This window comes from Muntiacus reevesi, chromosome 7 (assembly GCF_963930625.1).
Source record: "Muntiacus reevesi chromosome 7, mMunRee1.1, whole genome shotgun sequence".
Lineage (NCBI taxonomy): Eukaryota > Metazoa > Chordata > Mammalia > Artiodactyla > Cervidae > Muntiacus > Muntiacus reevesi.
In genome coordinates, this window is record NC_089255.1 from 417,901 (window position 1) to 445,678 (window position 27,778).

Genomic DNA, 27,778 nt, shown 5'->3' on the forward strand with positions numbered 1-27,778 from the left:
ATGGAATTACGAGTGGACAGGACGGGCTGCTGCTTCGGCCGCTCCCTCAAGTTCGCCAGGGGTAGCCCGCCCACACGGGAGTACCCAGCCTCCTGGATTGGGTACCACCTTTTCGGCATGCTGTAAAACCCGGACGATGAGGGCACTGGATCCTGGTTGAGCAGCCTGCGACCAGGTTGTAAAGCAGGAGCTGGGGCGGCGGGGTGACCCCGGCCAGATGTGGTGGCACCCCGAGGGCGCAAAACCAGCGAGCGCCGGCCCAGCGGGCGCCGGCGGCGGAGCCCAGAAAGAAGTTTACACAGTAAATTGCCCGTATAGGACAGATTGTGCGCCAAATAACCCGAGAATAGAATGTGAAACTGCGAGAGCGTCTCCCTAGCTTCTTACTCCTCTCGCGGTGAAACACGCCCTGGAGAGAGGAGGACTCAGCCTGGCAATTGTGACGCGTCCATGGTATACGTGTCACAGAGAAACTGCAAATTCCGGGGCAAAGGGCGGGGCCCAGTGCATGACCCCTCCCGGGCTCTCTAGCCGCTGAGACCTCCCACTGTGGGTGGCAGGTGTTTGGCACCAGATGGGCCACCGTGCAGAGACTCTTCAGGACCGTGGGGGCCTCCTTCTCCAGAGCTCATCCCATCTAGCTCCTCATCATGCAGCCCCCTTGGTGCCTGCGTGTGTATCTGCCGGCCCTTCCCTGCCTGGGTCTCAGAGACCTGTGCAAAGCTGACTGCAGGAGCCACCCACCCTCCCGGGGGTGGTCCAGCACCTGTGGGGACCTCTCCAGCTTCTCTGCGAGGCCAGGAGCAGCTTCTCCGCCGCGGCTCCTCTGCCATCATCACCAGCCGGAATGCAGAGCCCTCACCTGGCCAGGTGCTGCACCCCACCACGTCCTTTTCTGGCGGGTAAGCCTCTTTCTTCACTTCTTTTTAGAAATTTGGTACAACAGTTAAATCTTAGACTGTTCTTCAGGGTGTGCAGATGGTAATGGCTTAGCCAGGATGTGACCCAAACCTGCTCTGGGCTGTGGTGCCTCCCCGCCATACATGCTTCACGTGTTACTGTTCTTTTCTTGTCCTCCTTATGGCACTTAGCCCTAAGTGTCATACCTATAATGAGTCTATATCCTACCCTGTAGGTTTTCTTTTGCTCAATTCATGAATTGATCACCTGCTGCGTTGGGTTCTGATCTCAGAAGAGGCAGGTTAAGGACCACCAGTTGTCAGCATAGCACCAGCGGAGGTTTTCCCTTTGGGATAGTTTGAAGGATCCAGATATGTAAAGATGATAGTCTAGATAAATCATGGGCTTTCCTGAAAGAAATTTACCAGTGCATTATTCTGTATGGATTAGAAGCCTGTTTCTGTGGCCTTCCTGGAGTGTGTTCAGTAAGGCAGCTCATTCATGTTGAGAAAGCAAACACATCACTTATTGCAGCTTCATAGTGGAGCCCTGTGTCAGCTTCAGTCAGTCAGTACAGTTTGGTCACTGTGAGCATGTCAGCTGGGTCCACTCTTTACTACCATATATAATTCTAAAGATTCTTATGCCCAGGAGAGAAGTCACACTCTTGGGTGTCTAGGACAAGGGAGACATGTTATTATTCACAAGGTAGAAGCTTCAAAAGAATAGGATAGGACTGAAAACTCCTAGTCTAACATGGCTTTATCGAGTTTGAATCTTGTTTCTTTGGCTTACTTCATTGGAGTGTTTTCTTTCTCCTGGGCTGACATTGTGTGTTACACAGCAGGCATGTGACATGTAGAGGTTTCAGAACCCAGAATTGTATTGATCAGTGAAACTTTATTTATATATTTTAGTTTAAAATCTATTTAAAATAACACTGGACATAATTCATATATTATAAATTAGTTTGCCCTCTGCTCTTGAGATTCTTTTTATAGTATGTCAGAGTAAATTTGGACTTCCATCCCCAAGAAGATTTGAGATTGGAGGACACAAAAGGTTTTTCTCAGACCTAAATTATGTCTGAAAAAAGCGAGAAATATCATAAGCCCTATCTGACCTCTCTAGGAGCAGAAATGATTTACAGCTGTGGCATTTAACCATAATTCCTTGATCTCATTTGAGAAGAGTTCAGTAAGGAACAATCTCTTCATTTTTGTTTCTTCCTTATTTTCTTGTCTTGCTTACCAACAATCCATTGTAATCCATGGATTGATATGGCAGCAGGCTGAGTGGTCTCTGGAGCTCATACAATTAACTTTTTTCCCTAAAATAACTTTAATTTCCTTGTTTTTCAGCTCCTCTTCTTTCCTTGCCCTTTGCTATAACCAGAACTCACTGAAAGCTAACTGGCTTTGTGCAGACCCTCCCTAGGACAGTCTTTCCTTAGTTATTTTATTCATCACTCGGTTTCATTTTTTGCCTTCTCGAAATATGTTGAAATCTTTCTGTAGTTGATGACTTCCACAACCTCTTGGCTTTTACTGGCTTATTAATTTTGGTATTTCTACACTTTTATTTAAGTATGGTTTCAGAAGGAACAGAAAGTAAATGTGTCCTAGTCTGCCATCTTGAGCTGAAAATCCCTGTCAGTTTTAGCATCCAGCATTCCCATGGGGTGGGGCGGGGACCTTGGCATTAATAGGTGTAACACTCAAGATTTCAGCTTTTCTTGGGCAGTCACTAAGGACATAGTATGTGGTAATTTCTAATGGGAAAATAATAACTATTTCATGGAATTTATTTGAGGATTACATTAGATAATGAACATACAAATGCTTTCTAAAGTTTCAAAGTCCATAAAAATGTTTCTTGTTATTGATTTGGTGCTACTTCAGTTTTACTTGACAGTGATTCATGACCTTGCTTATGTGAGAAGATGCCTTCTGAAACAATTATGATCATTTAAAATATTTGTTTATTTTAAATGTTTACTTGTGTAAGGAGCTGTGCAGAATGAACTGGGCATCCCCTGCCCCCTAGTGGCTAAAAAGCTGCACACAAAACACTTTTAACATTTCCAGAGTGACTTGGAAAGGGCTGAGAGCTGGGAGACGCCGCTCTAGGGGACTTGCGTTTGTGTACTGCAGTCTGTAATTGCCTGTGCCGAAAGTTTTAGCCCCTCTTTTTTTTCTGGCATGTTATCTAAAGCTGGCTAATTAGCATTCTTAAGAGTAAATCATTTGTTACTTTGAATTAGGTGTGTTTTGTTCAAGGACAAGTTAACATATGTCAAGTCATGCTGAATGTAGATTCTCATTTTCATACAAAATAATGAATATCTAAAACACTTGGAATTTGTGTTTTAAAGCGTGTCCTGTGAATTGTTGAAAATCAGTAACTTTGTTTCGAGGTTTATTTAAGGGTAAAATTATTTTTTTCATTTTATCTCTCGATCTCAAGATTTATGTAAAATCCCATATGCTGAGTCTGTTCTTTCCAGAAAGTGAACTGAAACATTTATCTAGAAAGCATCTCAGTTCTGACCTCCTGGTCTTTTGTTTTGAAGCAGGAAGACAGCTGAAATTTTTGTAGTTTTACACAGCCATGATGTTGTTCTTACTATACAGATATTGAGAAAGTTTCTATTAGCTGATCCTTAGAAATTTTATAAACACATGTGAAAAATTTTTACAGAGAGAAATGGAAAGTTCAGTTAATATTTTCATTGCCCAAAATAAATTATGAATTGTAGATGCATTTTTAAAATTTCAATTGAAAGTTATTTGGAGGAAAACACAAAACATAACAAAGATAGAAAGAACAAAAATAACAGAAGAAGGTGTTACCTGGAAAAAAAAGGAAAGCAAATTGTTCCTCATGTGTCCTGAATTATAAGCATTATTGTATTAGAGCAACAGTTATCTCAGGTAGAGAAAAAAAAAGGTTAGGCTTGTACACGTGTTTCGTTTCCGGTTGTATATTTGTTTTATAGTTTAATTATGTTTTGGGAAAGTGTGACTAAGGCCTGTTTTAACACAAGTCAATAAATTAGACTGCATGCTTTTGTTATAATAGACATGTTAACATATGCGGTTCTTCATAAAATAAGTTTTTTTTCATATATTTTGAATCATTTTTTTCCTATTTTTCAGCCTCTAAATGTGACCTGTGCTTATAACTGACCTTACCTGTAAGTACAATGCTGTTGTCCTTCCTAGTTTTTTACTACTTTATTTTTAATTTTTACCCTCTTTTAAGAATCTGTTCCAAGTGGAGAAAATCAGAGTGTGACAGGAGGTGAGGAAGAGGCAGTGGATGAATGCCAAGAGTTAAATGCAAGAGAAGAGCGGGATATTGAGATAATGATGGAAGGCTGTGAATATGCAATTTCTAGCGCCGAGGCCTTTGCAGAAAGGTTGTCCAGAGAGCTGCAGGTGTTAGATGGGGTCAGCCTTTCTTGTAACGTGTGGCTAGTGATGTGTGGTAAGCTGAGGAGACTGGTGATGTTCATATTCTGCTGCCGCTGCCTTTGAGCCTAGACGGTGGGATCGTTGCTGTCTTTCCCTAGAAGCGCATCACCAGCTGCCTCCCTCTGTCTTTCACTGTTCTTGGTCCAGAGACAGAACCATTCCTATTAGGCCAGTGAAGGCAGTTGGCTGAGGTTCTGGATTTGGGGAGGTTCTTGATATGAAGTGATGGAAGTAGAAAGTAGCCAACCTGAAACCACCCTGGGGGTTGATTCCCCCAGCCTCTGGAACACTTCAGAATAGTTCAAGGCAAGAGAATAACATTTTTGTGGTTTGGGGGGAAAAAAATAGGTACAAGTTAGAAGGAGAGAGAGTGAGCTGAAAGAAGCGAATCCTTTACCCAAAGAGAGCAAAATAGTGTAGTGAAAACAGGAGAGCCAGGGCAAAAGGATGTTTGACGACTCCTCTGAACTGCTGTGGAATAGATGCTGTTTATTTGTATGCACATATCTGAGCTTGTACCTACATGTACATCTTTAGGAAGTAAAAAGCTACAAGTAGCACCTGTCTTATGAGAAAAATCTAAAATGAGAGTGTTTTGTGAGGGGGGTGTCGTTTTGTTAGGCAAAGTATGAATTTAAGAAAAACTCTGAGAATAAGGAATGTTTTTAAGACTTAAAAGAGTGTTGGCATTTTATACATGAAAGGTACAGAAGTTGTAAGGTTGAACTGAGGTCCAGAGATTACACCAATAGCCCAAGCTTACAAATTTGTAGAACTCTCTGGAAGTAAAGCCTAGAAGAGACTTCAAGATGTTGAAGTGAAAATTGTCCTGGATCAGTTCAAGTCACAGCTCTGCTGCTTAAGATTCAGTGGGTCAGAGCTCTGCTGCTTTACAGTTGGGCTGCACCTCCATGGGAGTTATTATGAATAGTATATAAAATAACATGTGAAATTTTAGCATCACCCATACAATGATATTATTTTAACTCTTTATCCAAATTTTTTCCTCATATCATGTTATCTGCCTTCTTAATGTGGCTTTGTGGTTTGTATTTTCTAGTTAATGTTGCCTCTGTGTTTCAAGTCATCATATTACTTTGCAGTTTAATTTTGGGTTTGAAAGCTTCCATATTTCAGGGAATTGAGAATCAATAGAGTCTTTAGAAAATATTAATAAGGGGTCGGTGGTTTGTTGCTACTTTGTCTGGGAAAAAAAAGTAGTTGCAAATGAAAGAGAAAAGAAAGAATATTGTAGAAGGAGCTATCTTATGGCAATAGACTCTTCCACATCCTATTAGTACAAATCATGCTACAGTTATAAATTAGTTCCATGTATCTGTTAAAGACTGGCATGCTACTGCTACCCTCTTAACTAAGGTATTAGCATAGGTGATTATTATGCTTTTGTTTAGGATTTTACATAAATGTTGCAGATTATAGAAAATGTCTATAGTTGATAGAGCTGGAAGCAGCGTCAGAGGTGGTATAACCTAACGGCACTAATGAGAGTCCACCATTGCTGATGATACATCATGGCGCATGCCCTAAATATGCGGTATTGAGATCTGGTCCCTAACCTCCACATAAGGGGACGTGTGCTTCCCTGAAATACTGTGTGAAAAAGTGGAGTGTAAACACAAAGCAGCCAATTAAAGTAGACGTGTAGATGTGTGTGTCAGCCTTTGTTGCCGCTGCTGCTGAGTCACGCTGCTGTCAAAGATTTATGGATATTTCATTTGAAGAATATGAAGTATTACTTCTCTTTTTAACTGTGTAGGCCAACATCCAGTCTATCATGGCCTCTGAAAAGCAAGTCAACATCCTAATGAAGTTACTGGATGAGGCTCTCAAGGAGGTGGATCAGATTGAATTGAAACTGAGCAGTTATGAGGAAATGCTCCAAAGTGTAAAAGAACAGATGGATCAGATCTCCGAAAGCAACCACCTCATTCATCTCAGTAACACTAATAACGTAAAACTCCTGTCTGAGATAGAGTTTCTTGTGGTAAGCATGGTTATAAACTACTAGCAACAATTAAAAAAAAAAAAACAAAACTAATGATCTCTAAAGCCCATTTGCAAGTATTTTCTAGTTTCCTTAGGAGAGCAAGATTTAAAAATACTGAAGTTTCAAACACCCAGTAATAGGATTGCGTAGCATCTTACCTGTAAACTTCCTAAGAGTACACAGACAAATGGTGTGTTTATTTACTTTCCAGAGCCACATGGACCTGGCCAAAGGTCATATAAAGGCACTTCAGGAAGGAGATCTTTCTTCTTCCAGGGGCATTGAGGCCTGCACCAATGCTGCAGATGCCCTGCTGCAGTGCGTGAATGTAGCTCTTCGACCAGGTATGACCATAAAATCTGCCCAAGAACCTGGGACTAAGCTTCTGACTTAGTGTAAAGCTTTTGACAAGAAGTCCATGAGGCAGGTGGTTTAGGGTTAGATTATTAGCTATTGAAACAAGTTTCACTTACTCTCAAACATAATTTATATCGGCACGAAGAACTTGTTCATTTCAGTACCTTCTGATTGACCATCAGTGACTCTGCGTTAACACCAGCATTTTTCTTCAGCGCTGTTCACAGGACCTAGCACAAAGTAGATGCCGTAAGGCTTTGCTAGACCAGCGGTTCCTAAACTTGAGCTTGCATCGGGATCACGGCTAGGGGCCAGCGCAGAAGCAGTAGGTCCGCTCTGAGGCCTTAGAATCCATGTTTCTGACCGTTCCCAGGTGAGGCTGAGGCAAGACCGCAGCGTGAGGATCGCTGAGTTACACTGTTTTTCCCCCTTACCTTTCTTTTATAAACACACGCATAAACCAGCAAAAGGTTGAGTTCTTCAGAACTGAAATACGGCTTCTGTTATGAATGCACTCCTTAGACATCCGGGAGCTCTCTAACCCGTTGAATAAGCTGTCACGATTTCAGGCCATGACGTGCTTCTGGCAGTTGAGCAGCAGCAGCAGCAGCAGCAGCAGCAGCAGCGTTTCAGTGATTTGCGAGAGAATTTTGCCCGGAGACTGGCCAGTCACCTCAACAATGTTTTTGTTCGACAGGTAATTTTATCTTATTATAGTACTGGCATGTTCCTGTAGCTTGAAATGAAATGGTCACAGAAAAAAAAATTTAATGTATTTAATTGGGAGCACAATATGTTCCTTTCTATATTTATTTGATTTTAATATTTTTAGATATGTATGTATTTGCTCATAGATGTTTTGGGGGCCTCAGTGGTCTCCTATGAAGACAGTTCCTTTTAGCCAAAATTCCCTAAGTTTTAAATAATTGTGCTTGCATGTTACATATACCCCATTTAGACAATCTTGTTTCTAAAAATAAGTCCAAACTTGTTACGTTTTTAATGTTTGGCCTGTTTTATTTTTCAGTATTTTCAAGTGAGAACAGGGACTTGATTCCATGTTTTCAGTATTTCATTGGCTCCATATACTTATAAATATGAGAAAAATGACTAACTCAATTGTAAATTCTAGTTGATTTAATCTTATAGAAAACCTTTATCTCTATTTCTATGTGGAAAGGGTGTTATAATTAAGGTTGTGGCAATGATATAAATGTTACTGTTAAGTATACCTTAGAGGGATTTGACTAGAAGGTGCTTTTTTTTTAATAAATAATAAATTAGACTTAATATTTCTTGAATAAATTAGGTGTCATAAATTAGATTTTGTGTATTTATGATCTCTTTAATAGGGATTTGGGGCCAAAAAAAAGTTGAGTGAAATTTTGTTCATCAAGAAATGCTGACTGATATTCCAGGTTCTTATTTTGTTTTCACTTTGTAGTATTCTGAAACAATTGTATTTACTCTATTTTATTTCTGATTAGTTTACTCAGGCCCTCCTTCAACTCTATAACAGGTCCTACTTTCTTTCCGTGCCTGTGAGTACATCAACTTTGGCTCCAGCTTCTCCGATTCTTTTTTTTCCCCTGTAAGGTTTACTAAGCTTAATAGCAGCAGAATCTTTATAGTTATAATTTACTGATTTGAGCTACCTGTTAACCATATTTGTGGCAGTTTTTTTAATGTCCCATAACAGAAAGTTTATTTAGATCCAAAGGCATTTAATCTCATTCTGCTTGCCTTTCTTTCTGTCATTTTCATTCACTCACTCACTCCTTTATTTGGAAGTCATTTGCCAAGTGATTAAAGATGCATTCCAGACGTTTCATTGGAATAGATGAGAGGCTGATTCTTTGCTCTAGTTGCTCACGATCTAGAGAAGGGCGACAAACAGACTGAGGGAGGGTCTATGTTATGGTAGTACCATGGGAGTAAAGGAAGACCAGCTAACTAACCGCGCAAGGGGGAACCAGGGGAAGACTCTCTTAACATTCCACTTGACTTGAAAAGCTTCAGGAAAAAAGTAAACCTAGGAATCACATAGGAAATACTAATGCACATTTTTCTTACACTATTATTTCAATAATATCTATTTTTACACAATTCCCTAGTTTTTTTAAATTATCCTGTTGACAGGCTATAGTCCACATTTGTAAATGGTATGGAAAATACCAGTCATTAAATGATAATCCTTTCTCCACCCTTAATTGTTTGTTATAACATGCTATTATTTGTGATTTTTGCTTCCTTGCCTTATAAACTAATGGCTTTGTTTAAAATGAATGCATCCCAGTTCTGAAAATCTAATATGCATTGTTACATGTGAGTAATGCATGTTAAAAACCAGAATGTTGCAACAACCTGGAATGTGCTGAAGAAGATGAAAGACAGTGTCCCAAGTGCAGAAAAGAGATTTTCTGTGTGTTAAATTGAATACTTCGTGTCACCTAGCAAAGAGTTGGGAAACAAGGGGATTTCTGTTCCTGGTTGTGGGACACACGGGGAAGATTCGATTACCGCACTGGGTTACATGTCTTTGTTCACCATCAAATTTTGATTGTGTGTCTGATTTGTGTGTTACATTGTGTGACAGGACTCACTGTCCTCCATATGTAAGAGTAAGAAATGGCTGCTACCCTCAAGATGCTTGTGAGGATGTGGTAAAGGTAATGTACTTAAAACTCTACAGCAGTGTATAGGGGCTACCTTAGGGACACCACAATGAAGTGAATGTGTCAGTAAAGCAAGTCACACAAATTTTTTGGTTTCCCAGTGCGTAAAAAAGCTATGTTTACACAGTATTGTAGCCTATTGTGTGCAATAGCATTATGTCTAACAGAAGAATGTACACATTTATTTTAAAAATACTTCATTGCTAAAAATTGCTAAGCACCCTCTGAGCCTACCATCTGAGTCATCATCTTTTTGCTGGTGGAGGGTCTTTCCTCAATGTTGAAGGTGCTGGAGGACCAAGGCAGTGATTGCTGAAGATTGGGGTAGCTATGTCAATTTTTAAAAATAAGACAAGAGTGAAGTTTGCTGTAATGATCAACTTTTCCTTTCTCAGACAATTTCTCTGTGGCATGCAATGCTGTTTGATAGCATTTTACCCACAGTAGAACTTCTTCCAAAATTGGAGTCAGTCTTCTCAAATCCTGCCACTTGTTTTATCAACTTAGTTTATGTATTAATTATAGTCTAAATCCTTTGTTGTCATTTCAGTAGCCTTCACAGCATCTTCATCAGGAGTAGATTCTCTTTCAAGAGACCAGTTTCTTTGTTCATCCGTAAGAAGCAACTTCTCATCCATTAAATATCTGTTAAATGAGATTATAACAGTTCAGTCACATCTTTAGACTCCACTTCTAATTCTAGTTCTGCTTTCTACCACATCTATAGTTACTTCCTGTACTGAAGTCATACCCCTCAAAGTCATTCATGAGGGTTGGAATCCGCTTCTTCCAAAACTCCTGTTAATGTTGATATTTTGACCTCTTCTCATGAATCATGGTGTTCTTAAAGGCATCTAGAATGGCCAGTCCTTTTCAAAAGGTTTTCAGTCATCATTACTAATTTATTTATCTCTAATAAGAAACTTTAAACAATGTCTTAATTTTTAAAGTATATAAAGAGTAAAATTCTTAGCACGATTGAATTCTAGATATGATAGTTATCTATATTATTGATTGAATTAAGCAATTTAAGTATTTTTTCTCCTTCCTATATATTTTGAAACCAGTTTCTCTTAAAATCTTTCTGTTAACACTAACAATATTTAATATATCCTAATAGTCTGAAGGTAATAATGTTTTTATATCAGTGAATTTTCACATGATGATGATCTGGAAATGCTACTTACAGTAGAAAGTTTTGAATAGTAATATATGTAGAAGAGCTTTGTAAACCGTAAAATTCTCTATAAATGTTGGTTCTTCCATTTTGCAGGAGAGATGAAGGTTTTTAATTGAAGAGTTTTCCTGACATTAAATTAAATAGTACAACTTAACATGCAGTGACCTGAGTAAACAGCTATAGAAGAACATAAACCATGATTTTGAGTCTTGAATTATTGAAAAAATTAATGAGGAAGGATAATGGAAATATATCTAATGTTATTATTAATAAGGGTAAAATATTTGGAAAACATTTATCAGCAATAACAAGTTTGTCAAATACTCCTTCCTTTTAGTTAGTGTAACTTAATTAAGGCACAATTTGGAGACATTAGCAGACTTAAAACTAATCTCTCTCTGTGTACAGTATCTAATATCTGTGAGTCAGTGGAATCTCAGTCATCCTTCTGATGTGGTAAACATTTCTGAAATGTAATGTTTGTAATGACCTTCAGCAGTTTTTGAGTCTGGTTAGAATGGTTTTGTTTGGCATGTTTTTAAAAGAAAACAGAAGTGAGACTCACATGGCTGAGGTTCAGATTCTAGCCTTCCGCCTGTGTGGCCTGTGTGGATCACTTAGCCCTTTGAATTTCAGTTTGTTCCGTTGGGTCAGCTGATCTACTGGATCCATATACTCTAGAACAAAAGTCAGGATGCATCGTCTGCCTCAGGCTGATTGAAAACGTGCTCATTTATATAAGTCATGTCAAGGATTAAAAACAAAATTATATAGTTGCTTCTGTAGAAAATTAATGGAAAAATTAAAATTACATTATTATTAGGGGTTATCCTGGAAAGGGCTTCCCAGGTGGCTCAGTGGTAAAGAATCCACCTGCAGTGCAGAAGACATAGGTTCAGTCCCTGGGTGGGGAAGATCCCCTGGAGGAGGAAATGGCAACCTACACCAGTACTCTTGCTGGGAACTCCCATGGACAGAGGAGCCCGGCAGGCTACAGACAATCTATTGGGTTGGCCAAGAATAGGATATGATCCAGCAACTGAGCACTGAGCGCTGTCCTGGAAAGCCCAGGAAGCAGTCATCTGCAGTCCTTCCTAGTTCTGACATTCTGTGTCCTGTGCATTTTCACCTGCTGTTTAAATATCGTAGACTCTAATGGAGATATCATAGATGGAGACAATTTGTTTTGAATGACTTCCCCTGTTCGGTGTGTGTTTCTTAGTAACAGTTTATATCATGATATTTATTTGCTTAGTCAATTGTAAAATGTTATGGGAGAGGTAAAGTTGATTAAACTATTCATTCTCAACTACTCTAAAAGATAAAATGAGTCGATTTATCAGAGAGTCATTCTTGTGTGTTTATGACTATTTTATGGTGGTGGTGTTCAGTTTGTATACACAGGATGATTAAAAAAAGACAAGTAAGTACTCAGTTCTTATATTTCTATGTTCTGTTGTTTTTGCTTGGCCATGCTTGATCATTATTAAGGATATTTAGTTACAACAATGTTTCTTTATACTGTCAGTGATAGTTATGTCCTTATTTATTCACTCTAGGGTCATGATCAGAGTTCAACTCTTGCTCAGCGCTCTATTGAACTGACTTTACCTAATCATCATGCATTTCATAGAGACTTACTCCGATATGCCAAGCTGATGGAGTGGCTAGAGAGTACGGATTATCGAAAATATGAGGGACTAACAAAGGTATGGATTTGACGTCAGTTACTCACTGAGTATAGAGCATTATCTTTTAGAATCGAGAGGTCGTGTGTTCAGTTCCGCAAGTGACATTTGAAGCACTGTTGTATGTTCTTAAAAAAGCAGCAAGTAGTTGAATTTCTTAGTGCTCATTAGCTATGGAGAACATTTTTTTTCTTTTTCATTTATTTTTATTCGTTGGAGGCTAATTACTTTACAATATTGTAGTGGTTTTTGCCGTACACTGACATGAATCAGCCATGGATTTACATGTGTTCCCCATCCTGATCCCCCCTCCCGCCTCCCTCTCCATCCCATCCCTCTGGGTCTTCCCAGTGCACCAGCCCTGAGCACCCGTCTCATGCATCCAGCCTGGGCTGGTGATCTCTTTCACCCTTGATAGTATACTTGTTTCAATGCTCTTCTCTCTGAACATCCCACCCTCGCCTTCTCCCACAGAGTCTAAAATTCTGGAGAACATTTATTTTATGTACTTAGATGGAGAACAGCTAAAATTTGAACTTCAGTATAGTATTAGGCCATACTGTAGCTTGAAGCATCATTTAGTTTAGTTAGTTAAATAATTATTTCCTGAGTTGCTTTATGTGCAATATAAAAACTAGAGAGTATGAAGTTATATTTTCAATGAGGCATTTGCTTTATAAGAACCTGTAATCTGTTCTTTTAAGCACATGCAGTGTGCCTCTTTATTAAGCAGACATTCCATTGTTCCAGGCACAGAGGAACATGGGTATTTCTGTTCCTGATTGTGGGACACACTAGCTGGAAAAATTGGATTATCATATTATGGTACATTTCTTTGTCACTCACCAGATTTTCACTGTGTGCCTCTTTTGTACTCACTAATCCATATGTAAGAATAAGAAGTGGCTCCCACACATGCTCCTACTTCCAGAGAGCGTCAGGTCTGCCCGGGAAGAGCAACTATCCTTAGCAGCCGGCCAGAGTTAAGTGCTGAACTGGATATGAGTTTAAATGTATAGCATGTTAGAGAAAGGAAATTCATGACCTGTAGCCACAGGAGAAAACTTCATAGAAAACATTGGACTTGACTCTTTTCCCGGGACTTTAAGAAGACCAGCCTGACTGAAGCTGAAATTCCATATTCTAGAAGAGTGAGAAGTTAGGTTGAAAAATCTGAGTCGTGAGTCCTAGCAGCATTCTTCAGACACAGGAAGAGACTTGATAGGGGAAACTAAGAACCTAATACAATAATGAACTGAAATGAAATCTTGGACGAAGAGGATGATAGTAGGAATAGAGATTATAAGTCACAAGAGAGAATCCCAAAACAAGGGACAGGATGGTGCCAGACTTGTGAGACGCAGAGATTAAAACAGTGATAAATACCACTTGGGCTTCCCAGGTGGCGCAATGATAAAAAAAAAATCCACCTGTCAATGTAGAAAATGCAGGCTTGATCCCTGGGTTGGAAAGATCCCCTGGAGAAGGAAATGGCAACCGACTGCAGTACCATTGCCTGGAGAATCCCGTGGAGAGAGGAGCCTGGTGGCCACAGTCCGTGGGGTCGCAGAGTGGGACACGACTGAGTGGCTGAGCACACACACACACGGATGGCCACAGCTGGACAAGAAAGAGCCATTCACACGTTCCCTTAGCAAACGCGCTGAGCATCTGCTGTGTGCTGACACTGTTGTATGCACGAAAGAGAACGGCGCTGAAGGAGACAGGCGAACACTTGCCTGTTCAGAGTACATATTCCAGTGGAGAAGGACCAACATAAAAGTCAACTTCATAGTCTGCTGGAAGGTACTGCTGAGAGCTCTAGAGAAAATAAAGCAGGGAATGCTAGGACATCAGAAAGGTTGCGGTTTCAAAAAGGGTGGTCCGAGAAGGCAACATTTGAGCACAAATTTTAAAGATAAGCAGGGGTGCGCAGTGGGAATTTCCGAGGAAAGCTTTCCCAGCACAGCACAAGTGCCCCAAGGCAAGAGCAACCTGGAGCACTGGAGGAGCAACCAGGCCGTGGTGGTGGGAGCACGGCGAGTCAGGTTCAGGATGGGAGGGCGGGCGTGAGAGGTGCGGTGGGGGGCGGGGGGCGGGGCAGGGCAGATCTGGAAGGGACTGGGCACCGGTGTTGGAATTTGGTTTTTACTTGCAGAGAGATGAGGGAGGGGTGTTGATGGGCTTTGAGTAGCAGAATGACATGCTCTCATTTAGTAAACGGCCATTGTAGCAGGAACCCTTGGGCTCAGGACTCTACTGTTGTGTTGTATTCTGATTAGTTTTGAGTCAGCAGAATTCTGATTTGGAGATAGTTTACAGAAGAATATTTGCATGACTGGAATCTTTGCCTTCTGAAGTTTTAAGAGGATTAATACTGTATTTTGAATGATTAAATATTGTTACATCTTAAGAGTTTTGTGCCAACAAGTGCTTTGTCCCCTAGTGAATATTCAAATGAGTAAAATAATCAATAAGCTTTTTGCCTGATTGTGTTCTCAGTGAGTATGATTGCCGTATCTTTATATATATGTAGCTTCATGAATGTAATTTAAAGTGAAGAAGCAAGCCAGTAGCCAGTCTAGTGCTGAAGTATGGAATCATTCTCTGCTCATGGTATATTTTCAATTGACAGTATTGATGTGCTTTTTTAAATGAAATTATCTTATTTCCAAAGAATCTTGCTTTGTCTTGTGTTTGAACTTGTGACAGACCATGCAGTTTTATGCCTGATAATCTAATTTGGTTGCTCAAGTGTTTTCAAAAATAGGAATCTTATTAATATGACCATGAAAGGAATGAAAGGAAATGGAAGGAAAGGAATGAAAAAAGGAACCTGACAAATCAGTGTTTCTTTGGTAAGAAATAATAATTAAATCCAGATGCTATTTGTACTTGATCCTTTCCATGTAGTGTGTGCTAGTGGTAAAGAACCCGCCTGCCAATGCAGGAGACATAGGAGATTCAGCTTCAGTGTCTGGCTCAGGAAGGTCCCCTGGAGAAGGAAATGGCAACCCACTCCAGTATTCTTGCCTGGAGAATTCCATGGACAGAGGAGCCTGGTGAGCTCTAGTCCATAGGGCTGCAAAGAGTTGAACCTGATTGAAGTGACGTAGCACTCACCTTTGTACTTGGTTATTTGTACCCAGCTCACACTTTTTGGCAGGACCAGGAAAAGCTTGTCTTCATTTCTTTAGGGAAAAGAATAACTAGGCCCTGCCCCAACTCTACTTACGGCTGAATCTAAGCAAACCCCTGATTTGGGGTGTATGTAATTTAGAGCCTAAGGAAAATAGAGGTGCGTTGGGCATGTAATAAGCTCGGCTGCCCAGAATCCCTTCTGCCTAGCTGGGGCCGTAGAGCATGTAGAGCAGTTGAGCAGGGAGATGGTTTATCCTTGTTTAGGTAGGAACAATCTTTCCTCTCCCAATAGCCCCTTGAGGCCGACAGTCTTTAAGACTGCTCACACATTGTCTCAGCCTCAGTCCTATATTTGTAAATATAGAAAATAAAACATGGTGTTATCTGTAAGACTCTAAAGTGAGCACAAGAAAAAGTTGGAAATACTGCCTGAGATAACAGTATTTAAGCTCAAGATAGTTGGATTTTAAGTTAGGTGCTGTATACAGGATGCTAAGAGAAATAAATACTCCCAGTGAGAAGCTTCTCTCTGAATTCAGTAAGTGAATGAGCTGGGAGTCACGCCTGTCTGTGGGCTTCCCCACCTGTGGGTTCTGTTGAGAACTTGGGGGAAGGTGTTCAGTCATTTCAATTGTATTGAAAAAGAAGGTGATTTTCAGTAGTCTGCTCAAATCACTGTTTTAGAAATAGCGACTGTTTAAATTGCTTGGGTAGTAGTGTGCACTTAGTTTGGGTATTGGAATGCAGTCTGTTATATTGAGTGAGTTGAGTAGAAATCTAATGAAGATTTTATGAATTATAAGTTGGTCAGCCATTTACATTGATTTCCAGTGATAAGTGTTTTTGTGATAATTTAAAATTCAACGAATGAGATGCTGAAAAGTGAAATAGCTGAATGAAATAGGAATAATTTTAGTGTCTTTTTAGCTTTAGATTTGCTTTTAAAGTTACACACAAAGATCACAGGAAAAAATTTCCTATTTAACTTTCCTTACGGAGAATCTGTGGGAAATGTATGTGGCATGCAAATTGGAAAAAAGAGGCTCTATATTATGTTTCATCCAAAAATTTTTTATAAGGACATATCTATCAATAAAATATCTAAATATATATAAATATATCTAATATATTTTTATATACTTATAAAATAACTTAAAAAAATCAATAATGAACTATGAGTCAGTATACAAATAATTTAAGTGATATACCTTTGAAAGTTACATCTGATGTTTAAAGCAAAGTAAACTGTTCTAAAACTGGATGTGTTTGAAATTGAAGTGTAGATTTCATGATAAATTTAAAAGAATAACTAGGCATAGGAGTTTTTCTGCTGTGGATTTATTTAAATTTAGTGAAACTCTACATAAGGCATTTAACATAGGATTTGGAAAAATACATGGCCTCCCGCTGTTGACTCTTTCATCAGGGTATAAAATATTTTTGTATGATAATAAGCATAGATGATGAGGGAATGAGTTTGCATGTTAAATAATAGATGTTTTCATTTGAACTAGAATAAATTTTGTTTTTTAAAAAGAAATCATTTGATTATGAAAACTGTAAGATGTGGTAATTAAATTCTTATGAGAGTAACCTATTTGGGGCTAATTTACTACCCCATGCTGGCAAGGTATGGTAAAACTCAGTGTCCTGCTTCAGTGTCATTGATCCTGTCTGTTGGTATAATAATTTTTGAAACAGCATGGCATTATGGAAGAAGAGTTAAAAGATTCCCTTATTCTTTAGCACTGTAATTTTACCCTTAGGAAATTATTCCAAGAAAGCAGTTCATTAGAGATGAAAAGCTTGTTGTAACATTGTCTATCACAGCAAAACATCAAAACCAATTATGTAGTCTGTGTTAGGAGGTTGGTTTACTAAACTGAACATCAGCAGAGCATAATACTGTGCAGTCATTAGCATATGACCTGGAAAAGCGTGATTGTGCTGCCCCAAACACCCAGTATCGTATGAATGCAGCTATGTTTAAAATACATGAAAGGTAATGTGTAAATTACCATCGGATCATTGAAAAAGCAAGAGAGTTCCAGAAAAACATCTACTGCTGCTTTACTGACTACGCCAAAGCCTTTGACTGTGTGGATTACCAAACTGTGAAAAATTCTTCAAAAGATAGGAGTAGCAGACCACGTTATTTGCCTCTCAAGAAATCTGTATGCAGGTCAGGAAGCAACGGTTAGAACTGAACATGGAACAACAGACTGGTTCCAAATCAGGAAAGGAGTATATCAAGGTTGTATACTGTCACCCTGCTTATTTAACTTATATGCAGAGTACATCGTTTGAAATGCTGGGCTTCGTGAAGCACAAACTGGAATCAGGATTGCCAGGAGAAATATCAAAATCCTCAGATAAGCAGATGACACCAGCCTTATGGCAGAAAGTGAAGAACTAAAGAGCCTCTTGATGAAAGTGAAAGAGGAGAGTGAAAAAGTTGGCTTAAAACTCAACATTCAGAAAACTAAGATCATGGCATCTGGTCCCATCACTTCATGGCAAATAAATGGGGAGACAATGGAAGCAGTGAGAGACTTTATTTTGGGGGGCTCCAAAATCACTGCAGGTGGTGATTACAGCCATGAAATTAAAAGAGGCTTGCTCCTTGGGAGAAAAGCTATGACCAACCTAGACAGCATATTAAAAAACTGAGACATTACTTTGCCAACAAAGGTCCATTTAGTCAAGGCTATGACTTTTCCAGTAGTTATGTATGGGTGTGAGAGTTGGACTGTAAAGAAAGCTGAGCACCGAAGAATTGATGCTTTTGAACTGTGGTGTTGGAGAGGATTCTTGAGAGTCCCTCGTACAGCAAGGAGATACAACCAGTCAATCCTAAAGGAAATCAGTCCTGAATATTCATTGAAACAACTGATATTGAAGCTGAAACTCCAATACTTTGGCCACCTGATGCGTAGAAGTGACTCATTTGAAAAGACCCTGATGCTGGGAAAGATTGAAGACTGGAGGAGAAGGGGACAACAGAAGATGAGACGGCTGGATGGCATCACCGACTCAATGGACATGAGTTTGAGCAGGCTTCGGGAGTTGGTGAGATGGACAGGGAGGCCTGGCATGCTGCAGTCCATGGGGTTGCAAAGAGTCGTACTTGACTGAGCAACTGAACTGAACTGAAAGTATAAAAGTGAAAATGTGAGTGTGATTATTCAACTTCATATTTTTACAAACTGTTAATATTATGATGCCAGTTCAGTTTTTTTAAAAGATGGAAAATAGCCTTCTTGTGTCCTATGAAATGCATCAAATATTTTCAGACCACAAAATTGAAAACAAGCACAAAGGATATGGGGGGATTGAGAAATGGAAATTGTTATACTTGTTTTATTAATGAGTATGTGTTGTTTTCACTTTTAAGAATTGCATGGATTGTTTGTCATGACTCTGTGAGAGAGAAATTAAAGATGTCTTTGAAGTTGCAAAGATCAAGATGACTGGCACAACTAAAGAAAGCAAGAAGCTTGGTAAGCTTAGGCACCTCAGTCCCCTTGTTTTCTCTTCTACTAAAAATTATTTATCTGTGACACATAATTTTAAGACTTTTTAGGCAAGGTGGAAGGAGATACAATAGAATTAGTAAAAGAATAAATCTAATGCATTGGTTTGATTTATAGGTTTTTCATGGAACAAGTATGTCTCTAAAGCCTTATTTTTACTAATTAAAATTCTGCAGTATGTGAACTTGACAGCAATTGTATATACATGCCGTGTCTAATAAAAGTACAGCGCAGACGCGGAACCCGTGAATACGGAGGACCAACCATGGGACTTGAGCATCCATGGATTTTGGTGTCCACCACTGGTGCTGGAACCAACCCTGCACAGATACCAGGGACAGCTGTGTATAGTCACAGCAGCAGCAGTTGGCCAGAGAATGAAGTGCAGTCTGGAGAGAAAGTACTAGATTAAGAGACAGATGTTGGAAGTTCAGTTTCTGATTTCCTAAAAGACCTTTTGTACCAGTTGGAGGCAAGTCTGTGATCTCTTAAGTCATTGCACTCCACAGGGAAGTGAAGTGATGCCTGGCTTCTTACTTGTCACTGGCTATTTTGAATCAAAAAGAAAGTTGCTAAGTGTTTTCTCCCCTGTGAAGGGGCTGTAAAAATGTCACCAAAATTTCTCCTGTAATTATACTTTATTTTTCCAAAGAGTTATTTTTGAAACAAGAGGGGTTTTTGTTGCTTCTAAATATGTTAAATAAACAAAAAACTTGATTTAAAAGGATAACCAGTGAAAGTATCAAGTTGCAAGGAAATGATTTGCCGAGGCCACGTTCTGCTCTTGCATGTACCCATCTCTGGGCTTTTTGGATGGAGTTCTGTGCCTGTCGGAGTCAGAACCTGGCCTTAAATGGCTACAGTGTGTCCTCTGTGTCTGCATAGCTCCCCTTTAGAACCATGAGTGTAGCATTTGCTTGTTGAAAGGAGCCTGTGCCCTGATTGAAATTGATAGCTCGTCTTTCCATTCTTTTCTTTAGGACAAAGAAGACTATCTTTAGTAGTGGGTAATTATTTTGTGATTCACTGGTTTGTGGTTTGTTTTTGTTTTTAATACAACACTAATATATTGGTGATACTAGTTCCGATTTTTTAAATGGTTTGAATCTGTGTATTACACTTTGGTAAAGATACTGATAAAAATATTGGGACAATAGGCTTTTGGAAACAGAAATGCTAACTCATCCTAAAGGTTACTTGTTCTTAAACGGTGTGTTTATATCCTTGTTAATGTTTCACCATGGATATGTTAAATTGAAGAAGGAATTCATAGGGCCTGGACTCCATCTCAGGCCTGTCCGTGCTGATCGTGCTCGGCTGCCTCTCCAGTGGACTCTGAACTCTCTGCTTAGTGCCTGTGGGAACGACAATGGAAGGATAAGACCCCCTCCAGACAGGGGAATCTTGAAGATCACATCCAGGTTGCTCATTGCCTAAGAGGAAGCATACCGTAATCACCCCTGTCTCCGGACAGGTCATAAACTTTTCCTGTATCTATCAGGATGTAATCACAGGCTTATCGATTATTAACTGGTTGGAATGTAACTCCGGGCTTATTGACTATTGACTGTTTGAACACACAACACTTGAATGATGGGGTTATTGTAGTTGTATTTACCCTACCTTTGTTTATGTAAGTCTCAACGGAATTGAGGTGGTGGGTTTGGACACGTACACATGGGGTAGGTGGTGGGGTTTGGACACGTACACATGGGGTAGGTGGTGGATTTGGACACGTACACATGGGGTATAAAAGATTTTCACAAATGCTGGACGGGGTCCTTGGCTAAGAGGAGACTCTGCCTTGGGCCCGCCGGTGTAATAAACTGCACTCCACTATCTGCATTGTCCTTCTGAGTGAGTCTGTTTCCCGGAAAGCGTGGCTATAACAAAATCAGTTTTTCTTTTTAGTAAACAACATATTAATACAGTTACATGTTTAATGTTTTCATTTAGTATATTTGTCATCACTTGCTACTGCAGTAAAAGGGAAATCTTTCTAAAACTACCTCCTTGGGAGGTTATTAATGCCCCTGTCATAATATTAATTTATCAAGCTTAAGATTCTCATTGAGATAAATGACATAATTGGAATATAATTTAAATCAAATACAATACTATCTTAATGGTATCATTGCATTAACCTAAAACCTTAATTTTTTTTTCTTATTTTTTGAAGTTCTTAAATTATCTTGTTAAAAAATTTTTAATTAACCTAAGACAAGTTTAGAAGATACTTTTAAAACAGGGTTAAGATTACATCTCTCGTATGTATCCATTAAGTAGTAAGAAATAGGAGAGTAACCAAAAAATTATAGTTTCTATTACTTTGATGTTATCAGTTACAAGAAAGGAAAAACTAAATAATAAACAGAATTCAGAGGATAAAAACTATTTTGTTCATCTTTGAAAATGTAGCTTGTTGGTCAACATTTAAAAATAAATTTCAAGTTAAATACAAATGACTTCAGAAGTTCTAAATAGATAGAATGTAAACTTTTTAAAGATACCTTTTCAAGGATTCGAATTATGTTTAAATCAGTTCTTAATAGTAATTACAGTTAAAAGAGAAACCTAAAATTTGGGGAAGGTAAATTTTCAATGGCTCAAAATTAAGGAATTATGAATAAAATTTTAAATTTGTTTTGTCTTTTCCTTGCTCTGAAAATGCTGCATCCGAGATACTAATAAAAATAGAAAGTCAGCGGCGGGCGGTTAAAAAAAAAAAAAGAATAGAAAGTCAGATTGAATGTATTTTACAAAAGGAAATTGTGTATAGTCATAGAGATTCAGGGGAATTCTCTCTTTTTGAACCATTCTTTACTCAAGTCTTTAACATCTACTTAGTTTAGATAATTTAAAACAACGTTAAAATGCCAGTAAAGCACTTTTTCTTTGTGGTAAGGTTTTTATAAAACCTTTGCCTTTCTAAGGTCAGAAGGTTACCCTGATACTCTCAGAGGTGTGGGATTGTCCTCCCGAGATTGATACTTTGGTGTTTTGTTTTTCTTCTGTATTCCTCAGATGTACTGAATGAAAAGACAGGCAAAGGATATCTAGTAATAATTTTTTAAATTGCCCATTTTTTTTCTTTTTACTACTAAGATAAGACACACAAGTATTAGTTGAGTCCATTTACATAATAACTTCCTTATCTTTAGTAATCCAAAACTTAAAAAATGATATGCCAAGCACATTTTTTCCAGTGTTTGTCCACTGAAATTAAGAAATCTTGTTGACTCCAAAGGGAGTCTTGAACACAAGACTACATTCAGTCCTGAGTGGATGATTCATTCAGTAAATGTTTATTAATTACCTATTACATGATAATCGCTGCTCGATACTGAGAATGCAGCAATGAGCAAAGACCCTACCCTCTTGGTGCTTGTACTCTAGCAGAAGTTGTTTAAGGATATTTAAAATTTACCAGAATATTGTTACTTCTTGCTGATAAATAATATAGACTTTTTTATGAGCCCAAATAGGGCACTAGTAGTATTTATTAACTACTTTAAAAAAAGAAAACTATATGCAGAATTAGGCTTTGCTCTGAAACTGGTGAACTTAGTAGAGTGACACCTTAAGATCGCCAGCAGGTACTGTTCAGATTGACAAGCTAGTGGCTCCAGTGCATCCCCCGCTCCTGGTTGCTGTGTGTCCAGCCTTATCATTTCATATTCCTTTAAACTTCAGGCAGACAAGGCTGGGAAGATTGACATGTTTTTGGTGTGGCAAATTACTAGTTTATACTCGAGCTTTTGCCTAGCAATAGCAACTATCACTATCCCTGTTTGGCAGGAGTTGACACCTTGTTTTCCGTTTCTTAAATATTTCTAGAGTTATATTCATTAATTTTCTGTTTTATTCTATAATTTCTTTCTTTGCCATTCAAGTTAGATTCTCATTTGGGTTTAGAATGTTTCACAAAACGATCTCTACAATTGATCTAACAAATACTAAAGAGAGGTTTTAGATAAAGGAAATGCCAAATGACCCTGAAAGAACTCCAATTCCCACATTAGACCTGTCTCTCAGCTTTACCCTTCTACCTACCCATCTCCCAATAATTAGTGTTTTGATACATGTGTTTTATTCTCAGTGTTCACAGAGCCAGCTAAGTTACTAAACAGTTTAGCTTATTATTTCTAAAATGGTTTTAAAACTCCACTCATAATTTTTTTTATCAGAGGGAGTATAAAATTATTTAGTACAGTGGAGATTCCTTCCAAGAGCTTTCAGTGAATACAGGATTGTTAATGCATTTAATGTATAAATGTGCAAGTTCTTTCTATTAAATTTTCACTGTATTAAATTATTTACTTGAACTCTGTTTTCTTCAGAAATCAGAACTTGGAAGTGTAGTCTTTAAATTTAAGTACATCAGCTTAGGAGACTTAAAAGTGTGGGGGAGGTTTACAAATGTAGATATTTTTACCTGAATATTTGCATCAAATAGTACATTAAAAGACTAGTAAAGGTTTTTCTGTCATGTAATTTCTCAAGCAGTAGCTGACCAACTAAACATATGTTGCCTCTCTCGTTGCTTGGTGCTCCTGGTTCTTTGCATGTGTCTTTTCAACTAGAGCTTTAACTTCCTCTTGTGCGCGGTTTGTGCAGATTGCAGCTTGCTAACTTGTCTTTGTCTGTGACGCGTGCAGCCTAACCCGTCGCAGCCACACTGCCTGGAAAGGCAGTGCTGTCAGACGGGAAGCCGAGAGTGGGCGTGCTCGGCGTGTCAGCAGGTGCTCTCAGTGCGTGTGTGTGTCTAGGAGCCAGTCGTTCATCCTGGAGAAGCTGCGCCAGAAACACTGCTTGCTCTGGGTTGCCAGGGCTTGGCCAGAAAGAAAACCAACAGAAAGGAAGTGGGATGGCTGCATCCAAGAAATGTGTGGCATGGTTAAACATGTATGGTGGGTAGTCAGAAACTTATAAAAAGTCTTAACCGTTATACTTTTGTTTTCAGGCTGTGTTTAGAAACTATAAAATTTCTTGTACGTATGGTCAGATTTTGCATAATGAAACCAAAGTTTGTCTCTAACTAACTGTATATCATATTTGTTGTTGTTATTTTTTACTTTACATATACAAATATGATTTGTATATCATATTTTTTATCACTTATTTTATTATTTGTCCCTTCTGACCATCAGTGAATAATACAGGTTTAGCTGAGAAATAGTCAAGAAGAATAAAAATGTTTTACTGTTTAAATTTAATTCTGAATAGAAACATCACATTTTCTTGTAAAAATAGAATCCTTTAATAGTTTGGTGTATGTAGGATATTGTGCAGACATATTGTTCTCATTTTTCCTCATAGCTATGATAGATACCTATGTTTATACCTAAACTCAGATGTCCCATATTAATATAGTTAACTATGTATGTGTTATGTTAGTTGTATTTTAAATACAACAAATATTCAGGGTTTTGTTTTTGTTGTTAGTTTTTCTCTTTTCGTTTTGTTTAGTTTTTAAAAGAACTTTAATCAATTCACTTGCTGAAAAAACAGGAATGTCTGAGTTCAGGAATGTATTAAGTTGAGTCATGTGTAATTGACGTTTTTAGTAGGACAAGATTAATTGAGTGTTGGTAGTTTCATTTGGTTCAGCCTAATATGTTGATTCAATGTAGAGGCAAATAATATTGGAATATGGCAGTTTTTTTCTAGAAATACAATCATTATGTTAGCTAGTATTCTAGGGGGTCAGTGACTTTCATCCATAGTCATGTCTTCTGAGTGGAACAGAACTCCTCATCTACTTTTGAAAAATCATCAGACAACTGTGATGAGACTGGGCAGGGCACAGTGTGATCTCTAAGATCCCTTTCAGTCTTATTCTGTGATTCTGTATGATTTCACCTGTCTTTACATAGGCTCAGAAGTAGAACACAAATCTTAATGAAAGAGGAAGACACTCTACATCCTCTTCATGTGGCAGAGTTGTGCCCTAACCCATATGAGCCCCAGAAGAGCAGGACAGCAGAAGGGAGCCCTGATGGATGCCATGAACCTTTCATTCGTGAAGGTCACAGCTTTTAAAGGTTTATCATTTCCCAGGTCTTCACGGGAGTTCCGGGAAATTAACCGGGTCTACTTCCAGTCTAAATAAGCTCAGTGTTCAGAGCTCCGGGAACCACCGGTCTCAGTCATCTTCCTTGCTGGACATGGGAAACATGTCGGCCTCTGATCTCGATGTCGCCGACAGAGCCAGGTTTGATAAGGTAAGATAAAATGACGCATGTTTCTTAAACATTACTGTCAGTTTTCTAGCACCAGTTTGTTACTGCTTTAATTGTGTTCAAAGATTTGGGCTCTATTGACTCTTTTAATTAACCGTGTCTTACTTTCCATTTCTGAATCTAAAAAAAAAAAAATAAATAACTGGTCAAATGGCAACTGAAATGTGATTCATCAATTAAATGACATAACAGCTTTATTAAAATTTGTTATAAATCATAAAGAGCTTGCATTGTCAATCCAGTTATTTGAGTGACTACAAAGAGGAAACAACTTTTATGAAGCTAAATTGTTTAAATAAAGTTTTATCACTCTGTTCCTCTTTCCAGATTCCAAGTGAGTAATTGTTGTCAGTTTTGTTTTAGGTATGTTCTGACCCTGTTATGCCTCATCAATACTGCATTGTCTTGTCAATCTTGGAAGTATTTGTTTGGGGGATTCTATTAAGATTATAGATAAAGCTTCCCTGGTTGCTGCAGAAAAGTGATTAAATGTGGAATGTTATTTTAAGCGTTTTGTTCAGTTCTTTGTAGAATCATTTTGGTTTTCTTCAGATCTTTGAACAGGTACTGAGTGAACTGGAGCCCCTGTGTCTGGCAGAACAAGACTTCATAAGTAAATTTTTCAAACTACAGCGACATCAGAGTATGCCTGGAACTGTGGTATGGGTGACATTTATTTACTAGCTCATATTTGTGATCTATATCATAATTAGCCTAATCATTATGTTGTCATAATTTCAATATCAGAACAGAAAGAATTTACATTGTAAGGATTTTTTAAGTAATTTTTATCATATAAGATAATAAAAAAAAGGATAGTGTTTGGGCATCTAATCTAATATTCTAGACTATCTTAGGCCTAAACATTCTCCAAATTGATGAGTGGGGGAAATGTCTGAGTTTACTTGGCAAAAAATATTTTTAAAAAGCAAATTTATTGTTTTAGTGATCAAGAAAAAGTAAATAGAATTAAAAAATTACAATGATGTTTTAATGTATATTTGTTGTTATTTAGTCACTAAGTCGTGTCTGACTCTTTGCAACCCCGTGGACTGTAGCCCACCAGGTTTCTCTCTCCATGGGATTCCCCAGGCAAGAATACTGGAGTGGATTGCCAGTTCCTTCACCAGGGGATCTTCCCAACCCAGGGATTGAACCCGTGGCTCCTGCATTGGCAGGCAGATTTCTTTCCTGCTGAGCCACCAGGGAAGCCCCCATGGTCTTAAAAAATAAATGAAAGCAAGCAAGAGAAAAATGGAGAGCCTCAAATCAGAATCTTTCTTATGGCTTTCTTACTATGAGACTGAGAGAGTAACAGGCGGGAAGGCCAAGGGTCTCCAAATGGAGGAATGAGGCTGTAAGTGCCAGACATTTTTATCTCTCCTAACCGGCAGAAAATGAAGAAGGAATTCATAGGGCCTGGACTCCATCTCAGGCCTGTCCGTGCTGATCGTGCTCGGCTGCCTCTCCAGTGGACTCTGAACTCTCTGCTTAGTGCCTGTGGGAACGACAATGGAAGGATAAGACCCCCTCCGGACAGGGGAACCTTGAAGATCATATCCAGGTTACTCATCGCCTAAGAGAAAAGAGACACTAATCACCCCTGACACTATCTATCAGAATGTAAGCACAGGCTTATCGGTTATTAACTGTTTGGAATGTAACTGCAGGCTGATTGATTATTGACTGTTTGAACACATAACACGGGAATGATGGGGTTATTGTAGTTGTATTTACCCTGCCTTTGTTTATGTAAGTCTCAAGGGAATTGAGGTGGTGGGTTTGGACACGTACACATGGGGTATAAAAGATTTTCACAAATGCTGGACGGGGTCCTTGGCTAAGAGGTGACTCTGCCTTGGGCCCGTCGGTGTAATAAACTGCACTCCACTATCTGCATTGTCCTTCTGAGTGAGTCTGTTTCCCGGAAAGCGTGGCTATAACATTTGGTGCGTTGGCTGGGAAACTCCTCGCTTTGAGGAGACAGGTCTCATTTGAGGCCACCCCGAGGCTTTGTAGCTTGAATCTCCTAGAGGGGGGAAGGCGCCTCGCCCCTCTGGAAGGATTCTGCTTTTCAACGCCCGGACCTTTCACGTAAGCAGGTAGTGGACGGCAGCAGGGGAACTGAGCGCTCAGGTGAGGAGGAGCCCACCCAGCAGGGTGGAAGAGGGGGCCTGATCACCCCCCTGGGAGGGACTAGAAGGAGCGGGGACCCACAGGAGCCTGGAATAGGCAGGTGGCGATTGCTTGGTACACAGGTTGACGAGCGTGCTAGGGTTTAAGAAGGAAATTTGTGAAGGACATTTAGGAGGTGTGTCCACGCCGTCTCGGGGAAAATTATTACCAAGCGATCGCCAGGGGATTCTTAGGATAAGAAACTGGTCCGTGTATGCTCGTATTCTGCCCTCCCCCAGGAGGTGTCCCGTCTGCTGTGAAATTCTTGACCCCCTCGGAATTGTTAGGCTAGAAGGAGGGGGATACAGAAGTGAGTATGAATTGGCTTTTCCGGAGATGGCCTGGGACATGAGATATTTAACCCATCTGTGTTTTCATCCGCACCTGATCAAGCCCACCAAGG

General features: G+C 39.1%; 1 protein-coding gene across 1 annotated transcript; it reads left to right on the plus strand.

Moving 5' to 3' along the window:
• On the plus strand, positions 1–27,778 carry LOC136172093 (exocyst complex component 1-like). Its single transcript, XM_065941209.1, is given in 11 exon segments — positions 1–61; positions 4,165–4,352; positions 6,154–6,381; positions 6,596–6,728; positions 7,311–7,438; positions 8,229–8,282; positions 12,156–12,305; positions 18,820–18,925; positions 25,019–25,182; positions 25,753–25,860; positions 26,595–27,778. Coding segments are annotated over 11 exon segments (1,506 nt in total). The 3' UTR covers positions 26,781–27,778.